This window comes from Histoplasma capsulatum (assembly GCF_000150115.1).
Source record: "Histoplasma capsulatum G186AR genomic scaffold supercont2.9, whole genome shotgun sequence".
Classification (NCBI taxonomy): Eukaryota; Fungi; Ascomycota; class Eurotiomycetes; order Onygenales; family Ajellomycetaceae; genus Histoplasma; species Histoplasma capsulatum.
Window position 1 is genome coordinate 358,779 of NW_025544809.1, and position 26,474 is coordinate 385,252.

A 26,474-nucleotide genomic window follows, 5' to 3' on the forward strand; every position below is an offset into this window, starting at 1 on the left:
CAATCGCGGCTGCCTCCAGCTCGGGACAGGCGCCAAGCGCGCGTCTAATCCAGACAGCCTGGTTCTCGTAAACCCATCGGGGCGGTCTTATCACTAAGGAAGAATAACTGAAAATTAAAGCTCCCTCAACCATGAGGAGGGATTGATAGCTAGTAACTATTATGGGTGTTATCGCCTTTCGGATTTGGAATACACACTGTTTAGTGGTGATACTGTACATCCGCTTCCAATAATCATATACAAATCCTGCAGTACCTATATATACTACAATAGTGCTCCGTACACATAATTATTTTCAGTACCCCGCTCAGTAAGATCCTTTTTAACACTAAATTTCATATTCTGGGCAGAGGTGTAACAACCTCGGGATAAACAAACTTGTGTCATATTAGCGCGGTGTTGGTAGATTGACCCTTATATCCCCCTCCCTTCATTTGCTCCTGTGCTAGGTATTGCATCTCCTAGCTGAGGTACAACCATCCAGATTCGGTGACACTCCCATAGACATCATGGTTTTCCAATCCCCATCATGGGCGTCTAGCATGCCATCAAGCTCAATACCAGATTCAACGCCGATCTGTGACTTCATTTTTGACGAGAAGTACAGAAGGCCTTCACTAGCCAGCTCTCGAAACCCTTTTGTGTGGGGCATATCGGGTGAGGGGTATTCGGCGGTGCAAGTACGGCAACGCGTGGATTATCTCGCCAGAAGCCTTGCGCAGGAGTTTGGATGGCATCCGAATCGGGGTTCCGAGTGGGATAAAATTATAGGCATCTTTTCGCTGAATACGGTATGAAAAATTTATTCTAATGTATTCTCTGGGCGAGATGAGGACGCGAAATTACAACCTCTCTGAAGAGAAAAAAGCACGTGGGGATAACTATGCCAGTAATATTTTTTTATGAAGCATAAGCTGAGATGTATATACACAGATTGACTATATTCCACTTGGATGGGCTATCCATAAACTATCAGGTATAGCAACACTCATCAATGCCTCTTCCACAGTAGATGAGTTGGCATATCAACTCCGCGCCTCTAAATCGTCAGTGCTATTTACTTGCATCCCGTTACTAGCCACAGCACTCGAAGCAGCTTCCAAATGCGGAATGCCACGCTCGCGAGTGTATATTTTGGAAATGCCGCAGGAGCTGCTGAATGGCTTAAGTACTCCGGCTGAGTTTACCACCATGAGCCGACTGATCGAGAAAGGTTCGAAGCTTTGCGACCTGGATGCTTTGAAGTGGCAGAAGGGGCAAGGAGCAAGTCAATGCGCCTACTTATGCTTTTCGAGTGGGACGAGTGGATTGCCGGTATATCATAAACTACCCCAAGAAATTATACATTTTCCGCTGCGGCACGTGCAATATTTATATGGGACGCTGCTAACGTGCTCCAGTAGAAAGGAGTACTGATTTCGCATCGGAATATGATTTCAGAGGTGCTTTTATTAACGAGTTTTGAGAATCACACCCGTACACCAGACCAGAAGAACGTTGTCCTGGGACTTTTGCCCCAGGGTCACATATTTGGCCTCTCTGTTTTTCACGCTGCGGTTTTCAGAGGTGAATGTGTGGTCGTGCTGCATAAATTTGAACTCGAGACACTTTTGGCTGTTATACAGAGGTCTAGGATAAATGTTTTATATCTGGTAAGTTCTCTGTTCTTGTGCATTGAGATGCTCTGATGCACTTTCGGCCCATTGTGCCTGCAGCGTGTATTGACAGAAAGAAGGTTCCTCCCGTAATTGTTTCCATGGTGAAGAATGAGGAACTCATGAAAAAATATGATCTGGGTAGTGTGCACTCAATAATCACTGGTGCAGCTCCTCTCGGCCTGGAAACTGCTGAGCAACTGGGCAAGCTGCAGCCATCGTGGTCTATCCTTCAAGCCTACGGTATGATTCCCTTTCGCATATATTTGTTCATATAACCTAAGGCAGAAAATCAAATGCATTATAGGCCTTACAGAAACCACAGCCGTTGCAACAGCCACCAGCCCGCATGACATCTTCTTCGGATCATCAGGTTCCTTACTTCCCTCAATTGAAGCGCGCCTCGTGTCGGCTGATGGAGACGATATTGAAGAGTACGATACACCAGGAGAACTTCTCCTACGGGGCCCGACGATTGTGCTTGGATACCTCAATAACGAGGCAGCAAATAAGGCGACTTTCCAGAACGGGTGGTTGCGGACCGGAGACGAGGCTGTTTTAAGGAAGAGCGCCAAAGGAGAGGATCATGTTTTCATAGTCGATAGGATTAAGGAGCTGATAAAAGTGAAGGTAAGCACTACGTACATGTAAATGGACGTTGTAAGGAACGAGAATAGTTGGGGTTTAATTATTTGACAATTTGGTACAGGGATTCCAAGTTGCTCCCGCTGAGCTGGAAGCGCATCTGCTTACCCATCCATACGTTGCGGACACCGCTGTTATTGCCGCTATCGATGATGATGCTGGGGAGGTCCCAAAGGCATACGTGGTCAAGGCTATTAATGCACCGGTTGATGACCACATTTTCATTCGCGATATTAAGAAGCATGTCTCGGACCATAAGGCGCGTTATAAGTGGTTGAGGGGCGGCGTGGAGGTCATTGATGTTATACCAAAGACTGCAAGCGGGAAGATATTGCGGCGTCACTTGAGAGACAGGGACCGTGGGGCGAAGGCGAAGGCGAAGGCGAAGACGAAGACAAAGGCGCGCCCGAAGTTATAATGTTATTTTAATATGCTGGACATCCATAAATCCATACGAACATTTCGGGAGCCAGCGGCATCTGATGGGGTCGCGTCAAGAAGCATTCATTGTCGATGTGGCCAGAGCTTAACCCCATGTATTGTAGCATGTCATAGCACCCCCATTCTATATTCCCTCGACTTGTTGGGCTTTTATCCCCTCGTCTGGCCGCGAGGACACAATTAGTGTATTTTTTAGTGTGTACATTAGTGTATTAAATATATGAAAGTTACTGGGCCATATGAGAGATCAGCTGTATTGATGTGTTTTAGTGTAATTTATGTAATCTATTTGATCTAGTCAACTAACTAGTCCTAATTAATATGATCAGAATGGAACTTCTTTCAATATCCTCTCTTCAAGCAGAGAGCAATATTACTACATGCTGCACAACTATATCTTTGCAATAAGATAGCACTATAACCATTAGATTATCCAAAAAGCTAACATAATCATTTGTTAAATGGTTGTGCTCATAGTATCTGTGGGCGTGGTGGTGTGGCCACTCAACCCACCATCTATCTATACACTGACAGATTGCTTTCACTTTGCATCTATTTTTGTACTATCTAATAAAAAAAATTAGTCAATCTGATTAAAAGAAGCATTAAGAAATTGAAGATTATCTATAGAAGTCATATTTCTTTCTCAAAGCAGAGTGATCAGAGTGATAAGAAGATCATGAATATGAATGAATCAAGATAAGAAGATAGCAGATTACTAAAATAGTGAAGCAGTATCAACAAATCAGATTACATAGAATTTAGTATGAAGAATTATTGGTTGGTACATCAGAACTAACAGCTTAGTTGTTACACTAATTGTATTGCACTAATTGTGTCCTCGCGGCCAGACGAGGGGATAGTGTTGAAGCCACCCAGAATCCATGAATGGGGGTGTCCGTTTTGCCGCCCAGCGCCAACGAGCTGCTGTTTCTTGGCATCATCGTCATCCCCCCAAACTAAAAAGTCACGAACAATGTTCTGAATTTTCCTCTGGTTTTTCCTCTCTTTTGCATCGTAGCTCTATCCGCAATGTCTGGTGCCCGAGGTGTTTCACTCGCCATCCGGCGCGGGGGATCTTCAAGGATAAGAACAGGCAGTTTCCGTCCGAATTTCTGCGATGCACGTTCAATGCGATTCAGCACGTCCGCATCGCCTCTCGGAGCCCAGGAAATATCAGTCACCGCAACTCCTCCCAAGAGCCAATCTAAATACACCACAGACGTATATCCGAATCTAAGGAGGAACCCGAATTTCTCCGAACTTACCAACACTCATGTCCAGCACTTTAAAACCCTCCTCAAATCCCCATCCGCCGTCATAGATGGCTTCACAACGGACGCCACCGACGATATCGAACCGTTCAACTGCGATTGGATGCGCAAGTATCGAGGACATGGGAAGCTGGTGTTGAAACCACAGAATACAAAGCAGATGAGTGATGTTCTCAAGTACTGCAATGAAAATAGATTGGCGGTCGTGCCCCAGGGTGGTAATACGGGACTGGTTGGAGGAGGCGTGCCCGTATTCGATGAGGTTATCATTAACACGGCGCGGATGAATAATATTCGCTCCTTCGATGAAAACTCAGGCGTGCTGGTCGTTGACGCTGGTGTGATTCTCGAAGTTGCTGATAAATACCTGGCGGAGCGGAATCATATTTTCCCTCTTGATCTGGGGGCGAAAGGGTCGTGTCATATCGGAGGAAATGTTGCTACTAATGCTGGAGGTCTGCGACTACTACGTTATGGGAGTTTACATGGCAATGTACTGGGTATAGAAGCTGTTCTTCCAGATGGGACAATTATCGATGATCTGTCCACGTTACGGAAGAACAATACGGGTTATGATCTCAAGCAGCTCTTCATTGGTGGGGAGGGAACCATCGGCATTATTACTGGCGTTTCTATTATTTGTCCACAACGACCAAAGGCTGTTAATGTAGCTTTCTTCGGCATTGAAAGCTATGAACAAGCCCTAGCAGCCTTTCTGGAAGCCAAGGGCCATCTGTCAGAAATCCTATCTGCCTTTGAGTTGATGGATGGGCGGAGTCAGGACATGGTGCACAAGGTAACAGGGTTGAAGAAGCCGCTGGATGGTTCGTATCCGTTCTACTGCCTTGTAGAAACGAGTGGTTCGAACGGTGAGCACGATAACGAGAAACTGGAAGGCTTTTTGGAACATGTCATGAGCGAATCTATCGTGGCAGATGGCGTGTTGGCTCAGGACGAAACACAAGCACAAACGTTATGGCGATGGCGGGAAGGCATTACAGAAGCGCTGAGCCACCTGGGCGGAACATATAAATATGATGTCTCCATTCCGTTAGCGGAGCTCTATCAACTCGTCGATGACACGAGAGACCGATTGACAAGCGCTGGTCTAGTTGGAGATGACGAGAACTATCCAGTCCGTGAAGTGTTGGGATATGGACATATGGGGGATTCAAATCTGCATCTCAACATCGCCGTTCGGCAGTACAACAAGCAGGTCGAGAAGCTTATTGAGCCGTGGGTGTACGAGTGGATTGCCAAGAGGAATGGCAGTATTAGTGCAGAACATGGTTTGGGAATTGCGAAGAAAGAATTCATCGGCTACAGCAAAAGCGAGACGATGATTAAGCTGATGGCCCAACTTAAGAAACTTTACGATCCTGTAAGTTTTTGTGCTTCAATCTCATTTTTTTCGCCTGATTACCCCTAACAAATCATCTCTATTTTCTAGAACGGCATCATGAACCCCTATAAATATGTGTAGCTGGTTGAGCGAATTCCACTACAGATTTTCGGATCAGTATACCTATATAGAGGACCAGGCGTTCTAGAGATTTGATTCTGGAGTTGTAGCAGTCATATTACAGAATGCGGGTGGATGTTTCAAAAATCTTGGATTATTATTAATTTTGAGTAGATTTGGATTTGGATGTTGCTGAATATCCGGGTTTTAATCTTTGGTTCTGGACGGAGTTATTGTTACATAAACTGTTAAGCTTGATAGTGACCTCGGGATGCTCCGAACCCGAAACTTTAAATGCCGTGGCACATGTATATCCGGTCCAACCCCAAAAGACACTAGCGTCGGGTGTTGCCATAGACAACCGATGTTTATCCCGACTGAGCAACTTTCCCCACTCCAACAGCTGAGGATCTGACAGAGCTTGAATCTTGCATGAAAAACCGGATATTTGAGTTAGTTTCAAGTTTCAACAACGGATATCGTTATTTACAGTTTTTTTTATTCATCCTCCAAATGTATTTCTCCACCAGTATCATCCTCCATTGACCGAATCGCGGACTCTGTCGCTTGCTGGGCCACAGTTGATTCATTGGGATCCCAGTTGCCGTGTCGTAAGCCATCTGCAAACAACTGGGGTCGATTTTGCAAACGAAAACAGAGAGCTCCATCTCCGTCTCCAGGGATACTGTTGGCGTTCCATAAGGCACAACGTGAGGCATGGCCGACGAGGGAGCTTTGGCCAATGGCTATCAAATGCTTGAGGAGCTTGGGAGTGAGTTGAGTTCGGGATACAGCTGCCGTTATGCGCTCCAGATAACTAATTTTCGTTCTGTGCCGATCCAGGTGGGAGTTTTGGAACAGTGTACAAAGCCATCGACAAGGATACGGGCGAAATCGTGGCGATAAAACATGTATGATTCCTGTGGAGTCGGGAAGATATGGAGTCGAACAGCTGATCTAATCCACTCTCCTTGTTTCAGATTGACCTCGAATCTAGCGAAGATGATATCCAAGAAATTCAGCAGGAGATTGCGGTGCTAGCAACTTGTGCAAGCCCCTACGTGACGCAGTACAAGACAAGCTTTCTCAAAGGCTACAAGTTGTGGATCGTCATGGAATACTTGGGTGGTGGATCTTGTTTAGATCTGGTAATTAGCACCTTTCGACTCCGTGATAATATTTACTAATAATAGGATTACAGCTTAAACCCGGAGTGTTTAACGAAGCCCATATCGCCATTGTCTGTCAGCAACTGTTATTGGGCCTGGATTATCTACATCAAGAGGGGAAAATACATCGAGATGTTAAAGCTGCCAATGTCCTTCTGTCCCAGTCCGGAAAGGTTAAACTGGCAGATTTCGGTGTCGCAGCCCAACTCACGAACATCAAATCGCAGCGCAATACCTTTGTTGGAACGCCATTTTGGATGGCTCCAGAAGTTATCCAACAAGCGGGATACGATTTCAAAGCCGATATCTGGTCGTTGGGTATTACGGCAATGGAGATGGCTAATGGGGAGCCACCAAACGCTAGCACGCATCCAATGAAAGTCCTCTTTCTGATTCCGAAAGCACCGGCTCCCAGGTTGGAAGGAACTCACTTCACTCAAAATTTCAAAGATTTTGTAGCTCAATGTCTGATAAAAGACCCCGACCGACGACCAACAGCTAAAGAGCTGTTACGACACAAGTTCATTCGCAATGCTGGTAAGACAGAGGCATTGCAGGAGCTAATTCAACGCAGGCAAGAGTGGGAAGCAAGCAGAGGCCTGTCAGATAATATAAAATATTATGAGGAATCTATGTACGCCCCCCCCCCTCTTGGGATTGAAGATTCTGAGAGAATCTGCTAATTTGATATAGGGCAACCATTGATCATAAGGAAGATGAAGATGGGTGGGTGTTCGACACTTTGAAACCGGGTACTGTAGCCATGTCACACAATACGCAAAAACGAATGAAGATATCCGGCCCACCAATAGAGGAGATCGAGCCAGAAGAGGACACTTCGGAAATGCTAAAGCAATTGGAACTTATAGACACGTCAAGCATACAGAGTTCCAGCAAACCAGTGTCAAATTCCACGGTAAGACGTTCAGCCCTCTCGGCAGAGCGATCTCCATCCGTGAGACGATCGAATACCAAACGGCGGTCAAGTGGGGTAAAACAACCCCTTGGGCTAAACTTAAGTTTCGGAAATAGCCCTTCAACGGTTAGACAATTTCGCCGGGTATCAGATAAACAAGCTGATATGACAAACGAGTCCACAGGCTATCCTCTGCCGATGGATGAGAACTGCGCACCAAAGACGCTGTTTTCGGAACCAAGTAGCAAAGAAGCTATACTAGGCAGAAGGATATATAATAAATCCATTGGACTTTCCTGCCAGGAAGTGCTCTCGACGACGTGGGATCAACAAAAACGGGAGGCTATATCCCGACTTGCCGAAGCATGGAGCGATCTTGAAATGATCGACCCAGAAGGGCTTTACCAGATCATGAAGTCGACTTGCGATAAGTTACAAGCGTGAGTTTCGTGTCTCTTTCTAGCTTTTATCTTCTGATTAACCCTAACTTTTTTGTCTAGAGACCCCAAACTTTCCTCGATGTTACCCAAACAAACGACGGTGGAATCCCCATCAAGACCGAAACTCGTTCTTGCCCAGAACAATCCCCATCTCAAGAGCCATCGGCGGCGACAATCCGAGCAAACTCATGCCGATGACCATTGGCAGGGAGCGGGTTTAAATCTTCCAGGACAACAAGTCCTTGGAATGGAACATACGAAGCAACTTGCGGATGTCCTTTATGATCGATGGACAGCAGGACTTCGCAGCCGATGGCGTGCTGTGTAAGGCGCAATTGTATATTATGTGTACAGGTTGTGTTGCAATTCTGTTTCTTGGGAGCTAAAATCTTTTTGGTGCCATAGCATTTTCGATTTTGAGCTCTCATCTCACTCTCTTACTTGCTGACAGGACTTGAGACTCTAATTTGGCAGACGGAAACTGCCTGGAGTCCCAACGTTCCTTGAAAAGATGGGGAAAACTTCCAGCGCCAGTTTTGTTATTTATAAATCATGTCCTCAGTTCATATTTCCATCAATCCCTTTTATACCCAATGATCTTGCCAGCATGCATCATGTGCAACGCATGGAACTGGAGAATGCAGCGCTGGCGTGATTTTATATTACCTCGATTTGTGGTGTCGTTTTCCATTTCGCTTGGCAATTTATCCATGAATATCCATCTGCAAATGTTCATCGCGGCGCATTGCCCGCCGGAATCGATGTTTTCGATCACAAACATCGGCGGGATTATCACCATCCCACATGGTTTAATGGTTTTGGTTTAAATCAATCGTTGTCCAAACGACCTCTGCAACACCTCTCCCAACCCTTTTTCTTCCCCACCTGTCCTCTTTCTCTGATGATATCTAGGTCTGTGGGCGTGACATGTTTGGATCTATGTATGAATGAGAAGAAAGCACAACTGGTTGTGACTATGTATAATAACTATTTTACTTACAAATTTCTGTACTTCTTCATTTTTATCCATTCTTCAACTTTTGCTCCTTTGAGATGGTTTTTACCTCGCATTATAGGTAACATTTGGATAGGAAAAGCGTTAATTAAATGGCGTCTTTTCCAAGTAATGCCAAATCCCTTTGCTGATGCAATTCGGGGTGAATGTATAGAAAATGTACCTGGGCAGGAATGAACGCTCTCTGGGCAGCTCATCATTCTTCTCCGGTGCTGGCCGCTCCCGTCAGTAGTATACTCCGGAGCAGCTTTCACGCTCAGCAAGGGCGACACTGGGTAGTTCAGTTGACTCGATAAACACAGACCGTATCGCGATATCCAGGTTTTCGTGTTTTGGGTGGTTCGAACAAGTATTCCATTGGCTCTCTCGAACGATGGGTGGACCTGAGGAGTCGGTTTTTTTTTTTTTTTTTTTTTGATACAGTGCGTGCTTCCGTGATGATGTGTTGCTGATAATGACTGCATGTGCCCGGCTGTCATGCAACTAACCACTGGTATTCATCACAATCGGGTCATTTGCTAAGTTCCCTGAGAGCGGCGGGTGGAAATCGTCAGGTTCTAGCAGAAGCAGCATCAGCGCAAATTCGTCCAACCGGACGCACCAACAAATGACAAAAATTTCCATCGGCTCACAGGCACCCAAAACTGCCACCCTACCACAAAAATGAGGGAAGCTGTACAAGAGATGTTGCCCGTGCGCAGGAAAGTGGAACATCCCCCTACATCCCCTACATCCCTATCGGGGATTGCCATGTATTTATGAAGCGCGGGAAGCTTTGCGGAACTTTGTTGCATCACAACGTTTGCTGTAAAAAAAAACGGCAGTTATCAAAGGTAATATGCAAGAGATGATTTATATACATATATTTTATATTTTATTTAATTTTTTTGTGATGCTGTATGTGTCAGGTGTGTGCTTGATTCGTTCTTTGATTCTCTAGCAGCATGTTTCTCAACATGGGGTTTCTGGCCCCTTTGGAAGGCATCCTCCCAGAAACGATGCTTTTGTGATTCAATTCGACGAGAATTCGTTTGATGTAAAAACGAATTGGACGTGACAGACACCCTCCGGTCAGAGGCTCGGGGAAATACTACTGCAGAATCAGCGAACATTTTCTCTTTATGCCCCTGCAGCAAGAGTTGCTTCGGAATGGGGGAAACGATAGCTTTCCAACACGCAGCACATTAAGTCTAGAGCTCCACTTCTTCCTTGCTGGAGTTAGTTGGCTAAATGGATTTACGAAAAGTTACTTCATGTGGACCGTGGTAGGTGCTGTGTAGGAGGATGCATTTTCTCTTTCAGCAGGTACTTTTCACGTATCACTAACAATCCAACTACAAAGGAAAGAAAGAAAGAGAGCAAAGGATAAGAGAGATACAGAATGAGAGAACAAAAGAACACCGAAAATTTTCTTCAAGTCTATTCAGATAAAGCACCTCCAACTAGATCAATCTTCGAACTTAGGATTGATAGCACTCTTTGTTGTCAAGATCATCCCGCCCTTTTCATAAAATTTTCCTTGATCTTCGTCACTGCCGTCTGCGCTTCTACGGCCCCTGTGTCCGTGCTGAAATCAATCGCCGGAACAGATTCGACTTCGGTCTCACCGTCAAGTCCAGTGAGATTCCCATTGCGGTCTTGGAAAAACTTAATCCAACTACCAACAACCGTCGCTAGAAATTGCCTCTCCCCAGACCCAGTCGCTCTCTGCAAGAGGATGTTCGACGCGTTTTCGAACGCAGCTTCGAGATTTTCCGATTCTTTTATGCACTCTGTTCGTAGGACAACGCTGCAATTGAGGCGGGTAATGATTGTGCGTTGGGGATTACCTGTCGGCTGGCCATCGACGAAGCAGGACACGTCATATTCGTGGAAATAGTTTTGAGTCTTGGGAAACCACTGATCGAGTTTCCTGCGGATGAATTTGTACTCGGCGCCCTGGGACGGGCTTTGGTGGGTTTGTTGCGAGATGATCGTCTTGTGTTCAGGTATTCTCAGTTCTGCGGTATAGTTTGCCGCGGCTGCGATGCGTGATGCCATGGTTATGGATGTCGTGGGTGATGACATTTCCGATTCTAGCAGGCTTGTTTAGGGATATGTCAAGACCAGGGAAATTGCGGCAGGAGTTCGCGGAGGGCAATTTCTAGTATAAAAAAGAAGGGAAACGAGAGGATCTTCAGCCACTTTTATATGTTGATGGTGGATGCATAAAATACGTGATGGAATCTGTAGCACATGGGTGGAATGTTCCTACTATTTAATTCATCGATTTATGTGACCCACGGATATTGGCAGGTGGCTAAGATCGGGATAGGAACGTACCATACTTTTGGTCATTGAATTGACCCTCTGAAGTATCTTTGGGGAAGGATATGCGGAGCGTCCACTTCCGCGGCATCACAATGCCTTTGAAACTGATCCACTCAAAGCATCATGTTTGTTTACGAAGCTATTTCATTATCTTCATCGATCTTTAAGAGATTGTGGGGGGCTTTGTGCCAATGAACAAAGAACTGTCCTATAGAACCCTATTCGAGATGGATTCGTTCACGGGTAGTTTCGTAAAAGCCCAAGTACTTCTTCATGATATTCATTGCATACCAGAGGTACTTTCCTCCCAAAGTTAGAGGGTTATACCGTATGTTGGATGCGTGCAGCTTGCGGCTATGTAGGGGGCAAGATCTGGGGCATTCACAGGTAGCATGCATGTAGAATCAAATTTGAACAACAACAAGGAAAATTCCGGCACAATTTGGATGTAAATTGGAGAGGAAATGAACGTAAATTAGAAAATGACTGGATGTAGCCGAAGAGAATGAAATACGTGAATAGCTGCAAACAAGACTTCCTGCAGCGATCGTGTTTATAAAAAAATATTCGAGTGACCGAAAGTTTCCCATGTTTTTCGTCCCTCTTTGTTCAGGGGGGGACAAACAAGAATATAGTCCCACATGCTTTCGATAGAAAGTGGGAACCAATAGAAAGTAAATAACCAGTTGAATTTGCAGAGCCCTTGGCCGTCCTTCACCTATTCACACCTAGGCCTAAACTCCAACAAAGGCCCATCCCTCATCACCAGGAAATAGTCTTCAAACTGATACTCATCAGGCCGCCGCCTCCCTTCATGTTCGTGGTTAGGGTTGCCCGCACCCAAAGTCTCATTCACCGGGGAAACGCGCATGTCATAAGAAAATAGTAAACGCGTAAAAGCATGGCCGAGTTCGAGATACGCAAGACGTTTTCCCGCACAGCCACGTGGCCCGAGACCGAACGTGGTGAAGGCTGATCGAGCGATAGCGACCTGACTCTCGGATCCTATGTCACCGTCTAAGGCGTATGGGTCGACAATCCAGCGCTCCGGTCGGTATGAGAATGGATCTGGATAGTATTCTTCGTTATGGTTGATGGTGTAAGGAGGGGTATTTACGACAGTCCCAGCAGGGAAGTGGTGCTTTTCAATGGTGAGACCTCCCGCGAGAACTTGCCGGGGTAGATGAGAAGGGACAACAGGAGAGAGTCGCATACCCTCATCGAGGCATGCGCGGAGATAAGGTAGGTTGTTGAGTGCCTTGGCTTGGATTTCATCCAGGGAAGAAAATGTGGAACGAATGATGGATGTCAATTTGCCAAGAATTTCTGGGTGGTGGGAGAGGTGGAACATGATGGCAGAAATGGCAATGGAGGTAGTATCTGAACCTGCCGCAATGAGTAGAGAGCTTTCAGAATAAAGTTCTTCGGTTGTGAGCCCCTTTCCTGTCTGGGAATCCCTGGCATTTAGTAGATAATGGGCCAGATCCTTTCTAGTTGGTTTAGAATCGTCTGTTTCGGCTTCAATACGCTGTTTCATTTGGGAAGCGGAGTAGCGTTTGTATTTCAAGTGGTCCCGAGCCATTTGACCGCCAACTACATTCATTATAGGAGAGCCGAGAAAAGGCCTCAAAAGTGGCGCCAAAGGCGACAGGCCAATCTGGGAAGAAGTGCGTATTAGGTGATGGGAAATTCATCCCGAGCAAGAAAAGTAGGACTGCAACATGAGCAGGCAGGAGAGATAAATACGTACGAAATAAACCATTTTTGTTGCATTCAGCATAAGTAGAGGAACAAATCGATGCTCATCACTGTCCATGCAGTGAAACTTCTTACCAAACGTGAGGTCACCCATAATATCATAGCTCAAATATGTGGCCCAGTCAGCCATATTCTTGGGGGAAGACCAGTCGCCTGGTTTCGAAATGCCTTCCGCGAGATGTGCACACCATGACTGAACATTTTCAATAATCATATGCTCGACTGATTTCAGAGCAGTCTCTGAGAGGGCAACGTCTAAGACGCGGCGATGAAAAGCGTGTGTTTGGCGGTCAAGTATAGTTTGGGTCATAGGAGTGCCGACTGCCCCTTCGACAGTTAGATACCAGTCGGATTTGCGAACATTGGAGAGGCGTGACCCATGTATGGCTTTGAAACCAGCGACTGAGTTTATAGAGACAGTGTTCGGACCAGTCCGGACGATAGGACCTACTTCTCGGTTAGCCGGTTTAAAACAGAGCACCTAGGTGCGGGGGACAAAATGATGTCAAATAGTAGAAATTTAGTTCACCATATTTTTGATGAGCTTTCCATTCCCGCAAGTGTCGGTCGCCACTGGATGCGTTGAACAAAGTGGCCCAGTCGGATAGTTTACACGAGAACGGACCCGGGTATTTGGCGAGGGGATGGAGTGTAAGTCGATAGACGCCGACAATAGAGCACTGATAATATGCAGTATATGGATTAGACGATATTCATTCTTCATTGGCTGTTGCTCAGTTCTTCAGACGTGTTTGGTGTATGGATGCTCACATAGCAAAAAGTGAGGATCAATACCACGGCGAAAACTGCCAACAGGCCGTTTACCCCGTCTTGAGAAGCCAATGAAAACAGAGTATCCATTGCAATATTTGTGGTGGCTAAGATCTGCTATGTAGTGTAGAAACCAGGAAATGGATCTTGGATTCTCCTCAGACACTGCGCTCTCTTCACGCGACACAGACAGTATTCGAGCAGTATGCGGGGACAAAAGAGTATATTTGGGAGATGGCGGGACTTGCTAATCGCAGACAACTCCTTTGTTGAATAAGAAAAGGGTGTGTCACGAGGGAAAAAGCAATATTGTTCTTTGTTCAAAGGGATGCCCGACAGATAGCGCATTAAGAACTCCAGGGAATTGAACACTCCCATCCTCACACAGCCAACGAATATTGCTGGATTCAAGTCCAGGACAGAGCAAACATGCCCAAGCATCCCCATCTGGGTGCTTAATGGCATGTAGAGACAAAAACGTCTGCATCCTTAAGGAGCTTGGATAGATTTCTGGGTTGAACGGTGGTGTGCTTGAGGAAGCATCCCTGCGAGACATAAGTTAGTTCAAGCAGCAAGGAGTTTTCGCGATGCAGCTCCTTGTCCATTTTTTGTAGCTGCATTTGCCCCAGCATCATTGAATCTTCAAACCAATCCCCGTTCTGCCCTGAACAGCATGGGTATCAATGACAAGGTTTTCTCCTTTGGGATCCGATTCAAACCTGTGAGTGGCAATATATTAGTAACTAGCACATTTTGGTGAGACCATCAAGTCGGAGACATGGTCCTCTGAAATCAATGGCTATTTAAGCTGTGCAACAATTAGCTGGTTCACACTGGATGAGAACTGGGTCGCCAATAGTGGCCTGGGATAAACCGCTGAGAACACGTCTGGGGTGATCGATGTCGTTAGAATAAAGTTAAGCGGCGCCAAATACACCAGGCGAACTTAAACTGATGCTTTCTCGTCAACGAGCTAGATGAGTTGATCGACGAATGACCTTGTAAGTAGGTAGCTCCTCCAGAAGCAGATAAAATGACGCTGAAATATTAGAAAGTATATAAAAAAAAATTCTCCTTTGCTTCATCTGTTCGAATTTTCCCATATTAAATATATGCCTTAGCTACAAGAAACTAATTAAGTTATCACTAAGATTTAGCCCCAGCACCCACTCGGAAGATAGTAATCTGTCGGAACGATGGGATGTCCAAATATTGACCCAAATCCTGAATATCAAAAGAATGTTTAATTGACTCTGATAAGTCTGATAATTACATGATAAAATGCAGTATTTATAAGGAAAGGAATGCTCGATTATAAAGCGAGACAGTGCTCAGGTTTCAAGAATCAAGAGCAGATAATATAAAATCTCCGATATACGAGATATTACGAGATACTACGAGATATTATCTCCGACAGTATCCTCTTGGAGACGCAGAGCCCGTGGTTTTCTTTATGCTCCTTCAGGTTCGTACCATGCGCTGGCTCATTTTTATCCTTCCCAAACCTTACTCAACCTACCTCTGACATGCAGGCGAAAGAATGGAAAGCAATGATAGGCTGACTTAACGAAGACCGTTAAGTCTTCCAAATTTCGGACAATTACGTGGTCAACCAACGGCACGAGCTTACACAAGCAGCAGAGCCTGCTACTTTAAGGTGCACCTTCAACATCTTAACAACCATGTTGTCCGTGGCTTACTTTCGGAACCAATCCGACCCTGCATGAGGCATAGGATACCTCTTTACGGCATACATCCGAGGCCACGCCAACATAGCCTTCACCTAGCTCCAGCCGGCAACCGGGTGATATCTTGAACGGCTGGCAAATACTACTACTGGGCCACAACAATCACTGATAAATGTGCCACATACGACTCGTGGGAAATAGCACGATTGAGATTATTTGTGGGGGGAGACATGACAAGGGAGAAGTTTGGTTTGATCAAGGATGGGAACCGATGGCTAGACAGGCGATTCAAGCCCATAAACAAAGGCAATAGACCTGCGGCCGTGTCCGCTTATGGTGTACCATCTCGACCTCTGCCGCCGAAACACACAAAGGTCATGGAAGACAACCCGATATATGTTTACTTGATTGAGGGCTACGAGCCCTCTATTATCTTCGATGGGGCGCTGCTGGGCTAACATTTGCTTTTTCAGGGCCCACATCCAAGTATCCATTAATTTGATTCCCGCGACCAGCAGGCGGAGCGTGCAGTCAGTGGAGAATTTTCCGAGTAAATAAATATGACAAACTCTAGTAGAGGCAAATGCAACCGCAGGCAGTTGAGCATTCTAGGTCTTGGACCTCAGTAATGTCCACATTGAGCAATGAGGGAACACAGGTTTAATAAGTAGATTTATTCCTGAGGACCAACGCATTGTAGTCAACAGACGGTGGAGGGACCTGTAGAGTTATCTGGTGTTTCACGTTTGGGCAGCAGTGCAAATCTCTTCCCAGCTGGCAAAATTTTGAAGGTAAATTTCCATCCGCAGAAACTGTCCTGAAAATGGCGGCTTCTACATAGTACATACATACATTTAAACGAGTAAACCAAAATGGTGGATAGCGTGGTTGAGCGCTGTGTAGAAGAACCTGGTAAACAAACACCAGACGAGACGGGCGTAAACCATAAATCAAGAAAACCATTAATCAATAATTCACACGAGAACTAATATCATTGGATGGAGAGAAACGAGAAAATAAAGAGAAAAAATATGATCGCCAGCCTCCATTTATCGAAAATTGTCGGAGTTTAATTTTGAACGCTCAATACTCTACCACCTCTCCTCCTCCAAATTCCTCCACCACGAGAGGGACCAGGTGCACGGGGATCGCCACCTGTAAGGACTAAGCTACCGTACGTTAGTGCTCCATTTGCTGACTCCGTGGAAGTCAACCTGGAGTGTTTCTCTACTTCCTCCGTCTCCAGTTGGGCTAGTGGAGCATCCCCTGCAAGGTCCGAGTCAGGGCCTGCAGGGTCGCGAACCCTGAATCAATACTGAACTGGCAACTTTGCAGCACGATTAGTGTCCCCACGCCATCATCTCGACGGAGAATTTAAATTACAGCGGCCCACAGAAGCTGGGTTTGAGAGGTGAGAGATGTCGGAAGACAACTGCTCCAGTTGAAAATAGAAAAGTCTCTCTGAAGTTTGTTGCCGTTGGAGTAAATGTTTGTATCGTGGATTCGGAACCCCGGATGTGCTCCAAAGATGGAAAGTTGGAACTGCACTTGGGCTGAATTTATACCCACGACTCCGTTACGACCGTGACATTGACACCAACCAACAGGAATGAAGATTCTGGCAACATGCTTCGTGTCGGGGAGTAACGACGGTAACTACATTCATCAACACCTTATTCTAGAGGATTGATAATACTTACATGTTAGGCCACCGGGGCAAAAGAGCTCGATCACCACCAGCGCCATGCTGGTAGTCAAGGGGACGAACCAATCCAAACCTTCGGCAGTACAGCCATATCGGGAAACAGTGGGGATAATCTTGGCTCCAAGGCCCGCGGCATGGTGTTTCAGCTCGGTTGTTGGAGACCGAAGCTGACCAATGAGCCCAATAGAAAATGCGAATAAATCCCCCCGCATTTTCTAGATTTGGAGTGACTATTGACATCGAACTAGGCATACGATTCACACAAAACTACATGATTAAGAAAAGAAAGGACAAGAAAGGACAAAAAAAATATGGCGTCGTATAAAGTTGAGCTCCTGACGTCTCCAGATGACGCACCAATAATCGGCAGGATCAAAACCGAAGCTTTCGAAAACAGCACGGTCTCTCGCTACTGTCTTTTATGGGAAGGCAAAGGGAAATCCGTGGTCGAGAAATGGTATATAGATCGCGAGGTGCAAGATCTACAATCCCCGAACCAATACACCATCATTTCAGTTTCTGTGACCGAGGGCACTGTCGTAAACGGTGACTCCACCAACACCAGTGCGGGAAGCCCGGAGAAGAGCGACAACAAGAGCGATCATAATCGCAATGCTACGGGCAACAATCGGACAGTCGCCGCATGGGCGAGGTTTGCAATTCCACGTCCTATGCCGAAGGGAGTTGATGGCATGCAGGAGGAACCGGAGTATAAGAAGCGGAAGCAATATCTCATGGACAATCCGCCATCAGGAAACCATCCCGAGTTATTCAATGAGTTTCGAAAACAGATGCAAGCGGCAAGGCAGAAATATTTAGATGAGACTAAGGATTATGGTATGTAGTATCCATTGAACATCGTAATATATCTCTATATTTGTGTGTATATATAGATGCAGAGTTCGAGGTATATGCTAACACAAGTCCTCCAATCCGCTATACCAGTTCTTGAGCTTCTCGCTACAAGGCCCACATGTGAGCGGCAGGGCCACGCTTCTCGACTGCTAAAGTGGGGTATCGAGAGAGCGGAGGCTGAGAACGCAAGAATCTTCGTTGAAGCCTCGCCGGTGGCACTGCCTCTGTATGAGCGATTGGGATGGAAGCTAGTGGACACATTCCGAATAAAGCTGGCCGACTATGGGATTGATGCGGAAGGTGATGGAGATGGGTATGCGGTTATGTATATTATGATTAGGGATCCACAGGGGAATACTGGAAGTGGAGATGTGATGAGTTGATTTTTTTTTTTTTTTTTTTTTTTTTTTAGGTAAATATAATAGCCATGCGGGCGGGTACATAGATAATGGCCTAGGATGCTCTTTATTGTATATAAATCAGATGATCAGTCTGCTGAATAGAAATATGGTGAGTACGGCCCAGATAAAGCGAAGAGAAGAAAACCAGAGAGCAAACTCTATGCGATTTTTCTCAGTTGAAAAGGTTCTATCAGCGGAAAGGCCATATGGATAGATGGCCCTTGGTGGCGCGTATGGACTGAAGTACGAAAGAGCTTAAGATGACACATCCGATATATCAATAATGCGTTCACCAAGTCGAACTCGAGGATTCGTTGACTGTTTCCACTTCGGAGCGTTTGCTTGTATCAAAGCGATAATGGAAATTCTTCGACTACGGAGATTTCAACTGGGTAATATGGTTGCGCATGGGATGACAAACGTGTCAATTAGTTAGTTAGCTAGACTCTAGATTACTAGATTTGAAAAAAAAAGTAAGAAAACAAAAGGAGGATTCCTGCCCGTGGGCCCTTCAAGCTACAATCATAGCCAAAGCACCAGATGGCAACAAACGAAATACGTTCTAATTCGACAGCATTAGTATAGGCGGGCCATTTTGGAGCTCCTGTGTTTTTGCTAAGCGCAGCAGGAGCGGCAACATCCATGGCCATTTTTATGAGTGAATCGGCGATATTTCCCTTCATGCCTCAAGCTCAACGAGGAGATGGTAAGAGAGTTCGCGGGAGGTTATGTGGAATGGAACTGCCTCGCCAGCCGTACGGATCGCTTCGGTGAATCGAGAGCCAGATTAAGGTAGCATGTAGGGGAATGACAACATCTTCCACTGTTGAAATCTTGATGCAGGCAGACAGTTGAATGTGGTGCCGGAAAGGCACATCGTGGTGCAATCCGGGGCTGGAAAAACAGCTCGGTGTGGTCCTAATCTTGCACCATGCCATGATGCAATAGTTCATTGTGATGCAATTGATGGTGGTTGGGCACCGCAAGTAAGTTAAACTTCTGGCCAAAGCTCCTTCTTTAAATACACTCCATGTTTCACCGCTGCCGAGGCCCAAGCCGCTAGTCCTGAAACGATGGAACCGGCCCGTGTCACGGGACTTAGCGGCTCTTCCTCATTCGTCACCTTTGTCTCCTGAACTCCTGAACAACATTCAAATCTCCTTTTCAATATTATTATCACAGCGAGCTGATATTTGTTTTCGTTCGTTTTTTTGTTTTGATTGTTTGTCTCTGTAATTGTTCTATGTGTGAGGTGTTTGGCTTGAGGTAATGTCATTCTTTGTTTACTACTCTTACCTCTACATCTACATCCTCGATTTTAAGAAACCGGGAAACGGCCATGGACGAGGCCTCGACTACCACGGCTCCCGACTTACCATACCACGCTCCCAATGACGAATCCGGAGAAAACACCCGACTGGAAAAAAGGGCATCTCTCCCTGTACGTCCTAATGTCGCTGCTCGTCACTCAAAGCGCCTGACTTTAAATTTCCCAATTACCGTTTCACAGTCCATTGGGCACTCCCAAACACAACCCGATCAATTATCCCCTGCCTCGAGTTCCATGTGCTCGGCGACCCAGCCTTCCCACGTTATTGCCTCCCCTAACGACTCATCTACGTCAACTCCAACGCTGTTCTCGGAGACAAACAACGATGATTATGGCTTTCTTACCACTTTGGCAGCCCAGGAGCGAAAAGTGCTTGAACTAAAAGAAGAACTACAAAAGGCGGAGGCAGAGCTGGTGACACTCAAACGCCAATGGGCTCTGGTGGAGAAAGACAGAAAACGAATCGACATATACCACCACGTGGAGCCCTTAAAACCCCTGAAACTTGCCGACTCGAATTCTCTTGATGTTTCAAATTCTCCCCAGACCGACAAGGCTACGACAGTGGTAACGAACCAGAATCATGCGAGAATGAGCCATGAGCTCAAGCGACAGAGCTGGAGAAACTCACAGTCTTCATCCCCTGGAGACTCCCAGCTTACTATGGTATCAGTGAAAGGCCGGACAGTTTTCCAAAGCTCCAAACACACTAGGACTCTTTCCTTACTCTCTCCCAGCACGAGCAATTCCGAATTCAAACCGTCGTTTCCCCAACCAAAAAACATAGATGGGCAAGACAAAGCTGCTAGTTCACGGCCATCGAGCTATCCGAGATCTGCAACATTACCCTCCGTCGACCGCTGCGATATTATAAGACCAACAAATGGTGGTAACTCTATCCCTACCACAGCGGAACAAAAAGCCCAGTGGCGCCGCACTTTGCCACCAATTGCTCAAGATGTTACTGCAGAGGCACTAATGAGAACCGGTCGACAGATGGCCTCAGATTTCAGGGAGGGCTTGTGGACGTTTATTGAAGATATCAGACAGGCGACAGTCGGAGAGGAGGGAATCAATGGCACAGAGTCCAGGTCAACAGCACACAATGCACAGTCTGGCCAACGGGGAATGTCAAAACGGGATGTTGGATCAGGGGCGTCGACAAGGACGGGAAGATCCACAACCCCGCGGGGCATAATGGCAGATTCGCATTCAGCATCCGGTAATGATTCAACATCAAAAGCTCAAGAGATATCCTTTTGGAGTGAATTCGGCATTGATACTCCTGACCAGAGGACAAAAAGCTCCCCCCAAGACGCCGAAAACCCCACCCCCGACGAAATGAGACAGCAGAAACAGCAGGAGCAAGATCCAGAAGACCCGAGCCTTCAGGACGTAGATGATAATTGGGATATGTGGGATACCCCCAACAAACCGAAGGCTTCGCACACCCCGTCTTCCAGTAGCTCAACGTTCCATTCCAACCGAGACTGTTCTCCTTCTACTGATTCCAGCAGTCCACGAACTAGTGCAAGGTCAGTCAACCAAACCATGATCCTACCTAACCTTGCCTAATTTACATTCCCCATCCTCCGCTGCCGTAAAACAAAAAACAAGAGAGGAGAATAAAAAAGAAATAATCTATACAAAAGTTAACTTCCTACCAGTTTCACAAACCCCACATCTCCGGCCTCTAAAGACGATCAAAGCACGCACACCAACAAGAAATCAGACAGCATCCCCTGGCCAGTACTCAGCAGTTTGCACCCATCCAAACTTACGCGAACAGCATCCCACCTGATGGCGGAGTGGGAGCGGAGTCTTACTCCACCAGAAGAGCGGCAAAAGTTGGCAGCAGAAACTAACAGCGATATCAATACCAGGGGAACGGAAAAATTTTAATGGTTGATGGTTAACGCGTCTCCTTTGTCTGTTTGGGTTTCGGTTTGCTATGTCACCCTGGTAACGACCAACCTGCCAATCTCCTTAATTTTCCGGCCGGGAAGCCCTCGTTACTCCGCAAAGTCACCTTGACTCTCAGTTTATGTAGCCCATAGTGGCTAACGTACATCCCGACGTTCTTTGCACAGTCTTGCGTATGAAATAACCATACGCACGAAGGTTCCTCTCCACCTTAACCTCTTTTCAGCAAATTAGAAAAAATTTTTTCTATAGATTATTCACGATCCCCTTTACATGAAACATACTATGCTGCGCAGAAACATGGGTCTAGGGGATGTGACCTTCCTTTATTTGTTATTATTTTCTGTATATATCCTCGGTCCACGGATCCGGATTTTCTCTTCACTATTTATTTTCATCTGCTGCCTTTGAGAATCCGCTGCGCTTCTCCTTTCCTTTCTTCATGCTCCCTGCCCTCCCCCCTTTTCTTTCTTCCTTGAATTGTATATCGCCATTGGCTATCTTGTGCCCAGGTCATATGTATATGTATGTTCGTATGAATCTCGACATTGGGCAATGTTGGTATATGACTTTTGACAAATATTTGCTATGTCTCTAAATACATGAGAGCGTCTACCCGGGGCCAGTTTTCCCCCTTGATGATCGTCATGATTATGGTGTAAACCGTTATATTTTAGGTTGCCTGATATAGATATTACATTCTTTCGCTTTCTTATATATAATGTATTAGTTATTGGCTACCGCAACGAGCTTGTATTGAATATTTTGCTTCAAATCACAGTTCGACTGTTAACATCACGTGATTAACCACTAGAGCAACCCGGAATTCTTCAAGGCTTGGCATCTGAACTTTTTTTTTTTTAGGAGCTCGATGGATATAACTATCTTAACTGCGCCTGGGTTCGGAAAAAGAAGAGAAATATACTATAGATATATTCCCTTTGCGATCCCTCCATATTCCACACATCTGGTACTTATATTATTATAAACCCCCCAATCGCAGCCGTTCCTCATTCCAGCTATTCCGCGAGGAAGCTACATACAGCGACAAAAACACAAGAAGGAAAAGCAAGAAATCCGAGGAACCCACCTGTCTCGTGCCCTGAAACTCTCTACCCAAGGATACTACCTGCGCGCTGCTACCAAAATATTCGATACGCCTGCCACGGTGGGAGGACACCTCAGTCCGAACCCGGTACATATACACAGATAGGCCACGCAAGATGAGTTTCCCAGGCCTCGGCGGGGGAACCTCCGCAGCTGCGTCATCAGTGGCAGCAGGGATGGGAATTGGAGGAGCCAGTACAGCGGGAATGAGTGATCAGGAGGCGGCGATGGTGAAGACTGTGAGTGGCGAACCACCGTGTCCCTCCGTTTGCGCCTGGGTTACCTTACTTTGGCCCTTGTGTTGGCTGGTTGCTCTACGGCAGATGTAACGTGGAACGCTACTAACTGAGTGAGTGGTTATGATATGAATAGATCCAAGCAGCAATGGAATCCTGTCCCGTCAAATCCGTCATGGCGGGCGGAATGGGCTTCGCGCTCGGGGGTGCCTTTGGTTTATTCATGAGCAGTGTACGTCATACCCACCCCTATCTATACCGACCTTACTCCATACCACAAGAGACCGCATATCTATCCAATCCATTCTCCTATATACACCCCCTAAAAGAGAAGAAGGAACCGTCCGCCCACTAACCAAACCGCGCAAATCCCCGTCTCAACCCCAACAGATGTCCTACGACACTCCCTTGACCCCTCAAGGCCGTGAACTCTCATCGCTCCCCGTCCGCGAACAGCTCCGCCGCGGCTTCAAAGACATGGGCAGCCGCTCGTACAGCTCCGCAAAGAATTTTGCCCTTGTTGGCGCCATGTTCAGCGGGACGGAATGCTGCATTGAAGGGTTGCGTGCGAAGAATGACCTGGCGAATGGCATTGCGGCCGGGTGTATTACGGGGGGAGTATTAGGGGCCAAAGCAGGCCCTCAGGCGGCGATGTTGGGGTGTGCTGGGTTCGCGGCGTTCAGTGCGGCGATTGATGCGTGGATGAGGCAGCCGTCGGATTGAGGGAAGAGGCGGGTATGCAGGGGAGACATTGATATTTCATTTATTTTCGTTCTCTCTTTCGGGCGTTTTGTTTGGGCGGGATATAGAGATACGGCTTTTTTTTCCTTCTCTTGCTTTGCGTTGATAGATAATTTTTGCTGGCTACTGGTGGGCGCATTTACTGGCGTTCTTTTTTAGTTTGCTTTTCCGCGATTTTTGGTAGGATTTCCTGGGTCCATGGTTCTTGAATGATCGGGGGAACCTTGGAAAGATGGAGAGATCCCGAGATCCAGTTTGTGGCACTGACATGAGAAAGATCTCGACTCCCAGATATTGATGGATGTCCGGAGATGGAGATGGAGGAAGGTGGCTTCTAGCTGTATCTACGTACGCGTGTATGATAGGAGAGTCGAACGATTCGCAAAATACAAGAGAGGAAGCATATTGGAACATCGAGCAATGAATGACCTTTAATGATAGTTCACTACGCTAATGGACATGCGTCCAAATGGTAATAATTGTCTCAGGCTCATCCAAGGGTTCTGGGCATCGTGCTACCGGAGGAGAGCAGGTGCACAGTGTGAGGGGCAACAGCAGCCTCCGCCCATAACCGGGCAATCCGACCTAGTTATGGGTCACGCTGAACCTCACCAACAACCAATGCCCGCTGGAAATTGTGGAAAGTGTGGAAATTGCATTGCCTTAGCAAAGTCCTGAGGTTTTCGGCCGAAATCGCCACCTGCAGGGCTCATACGCTGGTTGTTTGCCGTTGGTTGGTGCAGTTGAGAGCGACCATTAAAACCCCCAAGTTTCCAAGTTGCATGCTGCGAGAAGGGCAACGAAAACAAGAGAGGGTGGAAGGCATAGCAAATGCAAAAAAAAATACGATCATCTCGCAACGATGATTTCAGTGAGTAGACAGCTCTGACTTGATTTGACCCTTGGTTGCGGGTGGGCCTTTGTACCGAACAACACCGCAGCAGCACGGACATCCTCAGCCCTATCAAGCCCGAGCTCTTCTTCTAACAGCCATCTAGAAGCTCGATCCTGAACCTGTGCGTCCCTTGAACCGGGAAGCTCCACTGCACGAGCTGGTGTCGAGGTAAGGGCTTCCTTGCGCTCTGTGCCCTTATGTTTGCCTTGGGGTTCCGTTGCCCTGCTAGCCCCGATTGCGTGCTTTGTGTGGCGCATCACCTCACTCGCTACGAGGTATCAGCTACATGGGCATTGCGCATGCTGCACGTATATACTCAAGCCAGCTAACAACTGCTCGTTGACATGATCAACCACTTAGCTTCATCACCCAGGCCCCGGATGCCTATAACCGCAACCACAGTGCCATCCCGGAGATCGACGCGGCCACCCATGTTGTCTCTGTTGGTGGAGACGTCCCCAACCCGCTCCAGCTATCCATTGAGCAACTGCGCCATGACTTCCCGCAGCACGAGGTATTGGCGGCCCTGCAGTGTGCTGGGAACCGCCGCCATACCATGCGAACCAAACTCAAAGAGGTGGTGGGGCTGGATTGGATGGATGGCGCCGTTATGAATTGCACCTGGCGGGGGCCTAGGTTACGCGATATTCTGATCAAGGCTGGTGTGAAGGGGTGTAATAATTATAATGATGATCACGAAACGGATGCAATGGCCAGTGGAGCGGTTAATGGGACTTCTAATGGCCACACTGCTGCAGGTGAGAAGGGGCCGCAGATGCATGTTGCCTTTACCTGCGACCAGCTGCGTTGCCAGGATGACAGCAACTATGGCGTCAGCATTGAGTTGTGGAGGGCCATGGCTGTTGATAGGGAGGTGATTCTAGCCCTGGAGGTAAGAAATTCTTTCTCAAATTCTCTAAATATCATATAATGTAATTTGAACAAACTAATCACAACCCCCTTAGATGAACAACAAGCCCCTCCAACCCGCCTACGGCTACCCCGTCCGCGTTGTTGTTCCCGGTGTCGCCGGTGCACGCTGGGTAAAATGGCTCGACACCATCTCTGTCGTCCCCAATGAATCACCCAACTTCTACCAGCAGCACGATTACAAGATCTTGCCCCCCGAAGCCCTCACCTGGGAAATCGCGGAGGAGTACTGGCCCAAGGTGCCCGCCATGCAATGCATGCCCGTCAACTCCGTCGTCGCCGTGCCTAATGACGACTCGACGATATACCTTCCGCCATCAGGGGAGCTGGAAATTAAAGGCTTTGCGGTCCCCTTTGGCGCGGACGGGCCTGTGACACGTGTAGAGGTTTCGGTCGATGGGGGGAAGACGTGGGTCGATGCCGAGTTGGATTATGGGCCGCATGAGTCAAATAAGTCGAAGAATAAATGGGCTTGGGTGCTGTGGCGGGCCGCAGTGAAGGTGGAGAAAGGACGCAATAAAACGATTTACAGTCGCGCAACGGATGCGGGAGGGAATACACAACAAGAGATGTCGCCGTGGAATTTGCGCGGGGTGGGGTACAATGGGTATGGCGCGTCGTGGAACGTCTCTGTGGTTTGAGAGTTTATGCTTGCGATTCCCCCCCCCCCCCCCCTCCCTTGCTTATGACCATGATAGTTGTAGTTGCTTGGCGTGTATCGGATGATGTTTATGGGTTTATATTTAGACTTGCGCGCTCTCGCCTCCCGCTTTCGATATGACCTTCGACAGGCGTTTCTCCACGATT

At 46.9% G+C, this 26,474-nt stretch overlaps 8 protein-coding genes across 8 annotated transcripts; 6 read left to right on the top strand and 2 right to left on the bottom strand.

Annotated features, from left to right (window-relative positions):
• Positions 1-509: 509 nt before the first annotated feature.
• Positions 510-2,718, top strand: HCBG_06347 (AMP dependent CoA ligase; the record flags this gene model as incomplete). Its single annotated transcript, XM_045433396.1, has 6 exons — positions 510-791; positions 934-1,314; positions 1,404-1,652; positions 1,736-1,898; positions 1,963-2,285; positions 2,365-2,718. The coding sequence occupies 6 exons, from the start codon at positions 510-512 to the stop codon at positions 2,716-2,718; spliced, it is 1,752 nt and encodes a 583-aa protein (XP_045285709.1).
• Positions 2,719-3,773: 1,055 nt separating this feature from the next.
• Positions 3,774-5,686, top strand: HCBG_06348 (actin interacting protein; the record flags this gene model as incomplete). The annotated part of the gene is made up of 2 exons (XM_045433397.1): positions 3,774-5,396; positions 5,466-5,686. The coding sequence occupies 2 exons, from the start codon at positions 3,774-3,776 to the stop codon at positions 5,496-5,498; spliced, it is 1,656 nt and encodes a 551-aa protein (XP_045285710.1).
• A 258-nt stretch (positions 5,687-5,944) lies between these two features.
• HCBG_06349 (serine/threonine-protein kinase) lies at positions 5,945-8,557 on the top strand (the record flags this gene model as incomplete). Its single annotated transcript, XM_045433398.1, has 6 exons — positions 5,945-6,249; positions 6,321-6,388; positions 6,458-6,625; positions 6,679-7,280; positions 7,340-8,002; positions 8,063-8,557. The coding sequence occupies 6 exons, from the start codon at positions 6,195-6,197 to the stop codon at positions 8,328-8,330; spliced, it is 1,824 nt and encodes a 607-aa protein (XP_045285711.1).
• A 1,951-nt stretch (positions 8,558-10,508) lies between these two features.
• On the bottom strand, positions 10,509-11,057 carry HCBG_06350 (uncharacterized protein; the record flags this gene model as incomplete). Its single annotated transcript, XM_045433399.1, has 1 exon — positions 10,509-11,057. The coding sequence occupies one exon, from the start codon at positions 11,055-11,057 to the stop codon at positions 10,509-10,511; it is 549 nt and encodes a 182-aa protein (XP_045285712.1).
• Positions 11,058-12,045: 988 nt separating this feature from the next.
• Positions 12,046-13,946, bottom strand: HCBG_06351 (benzoate 4-monooxygenase cytochrome P450; the record flags this gene model as incomplete). Its single annotated transcript, XM_045433400.1, has 4 exons — positions 12,046-12,984; positions 13,078-13,532; positions 13,615-13,765; positions 13,857-13,946. 4 exons carry the CDS (start codon positions 13,944-13,946, stop codon positions 12,046-12,048), a joined length of 1,635 nt encoding a protein of 544 aa, XP_045285713.1.
• Positions 13,947-17,560: 3,614 nt separating this feature from the next.
• On the top strand, positions 17,561-21,737 carry HCBG_06352 (uncharacterized protein; the record flags this gene model as incomplete). Its single annotated transcript, XM_045433401.1, has 7 exons — positions 17,561-18,086; positions 18,174-18,417; positions 18,530-18,614; positions 19,091-19,211; positions 19,349-19,491; positions 19,854-21,370; positions 21,719-21,737. The coding sequence occupies 7 exons, from the start codon at positions 17,561-17,563 to the stop codon at positions 21,735-21,737; spliced, it is 2,655 nt and encodes an 884-aa protein (XP_045285714.1).
• A 926-nt stretch (positions 21,738-22,663) lies between these two features.
• HCBG_06353 (mitochondrial import inner membrane translocase subunit tim22) lies at positions 22,664-24,258 on the top strand (the record flags this gene model as incomplete). The annotated part of the gene is made up of 3 exons (XM_045433402.1): positions 22,664-23,104; positions 23,238-23,333; positions 23,492-24,258. The coding sequence occupies 3 exons, from the start codon at positions 22,982-22,984 to the stop codon at positions 23,822-23,824; spliced, it is 552 nt and encodes a 183-aa protein (XP_045285715.1).
• A 446-nt stretch (positions 24,259-24,704) lies between these two features.
• On the top strand, positions 24,705-26,308 carry HCBG_06354 (sulfite oxidase; the record flags this gene model as incomplete). The annotated part of the gene is made up of 4 exons (XM_045433403.1): positions 24,705-24,713; positions 24,841-24,905; positions 25,098-25,629; positions 25,703-26,308. The coding sequence occupies 4 exons, from the start codon at positions 24,705-24,707 to the stop codon at positions 26,306-26,308; spliced, it is 1,212 nt and encodes a 403-aa protein (XP_045285716.1).
• Positions 26,309-26,474: the final 166 nt, after the last annotated feature.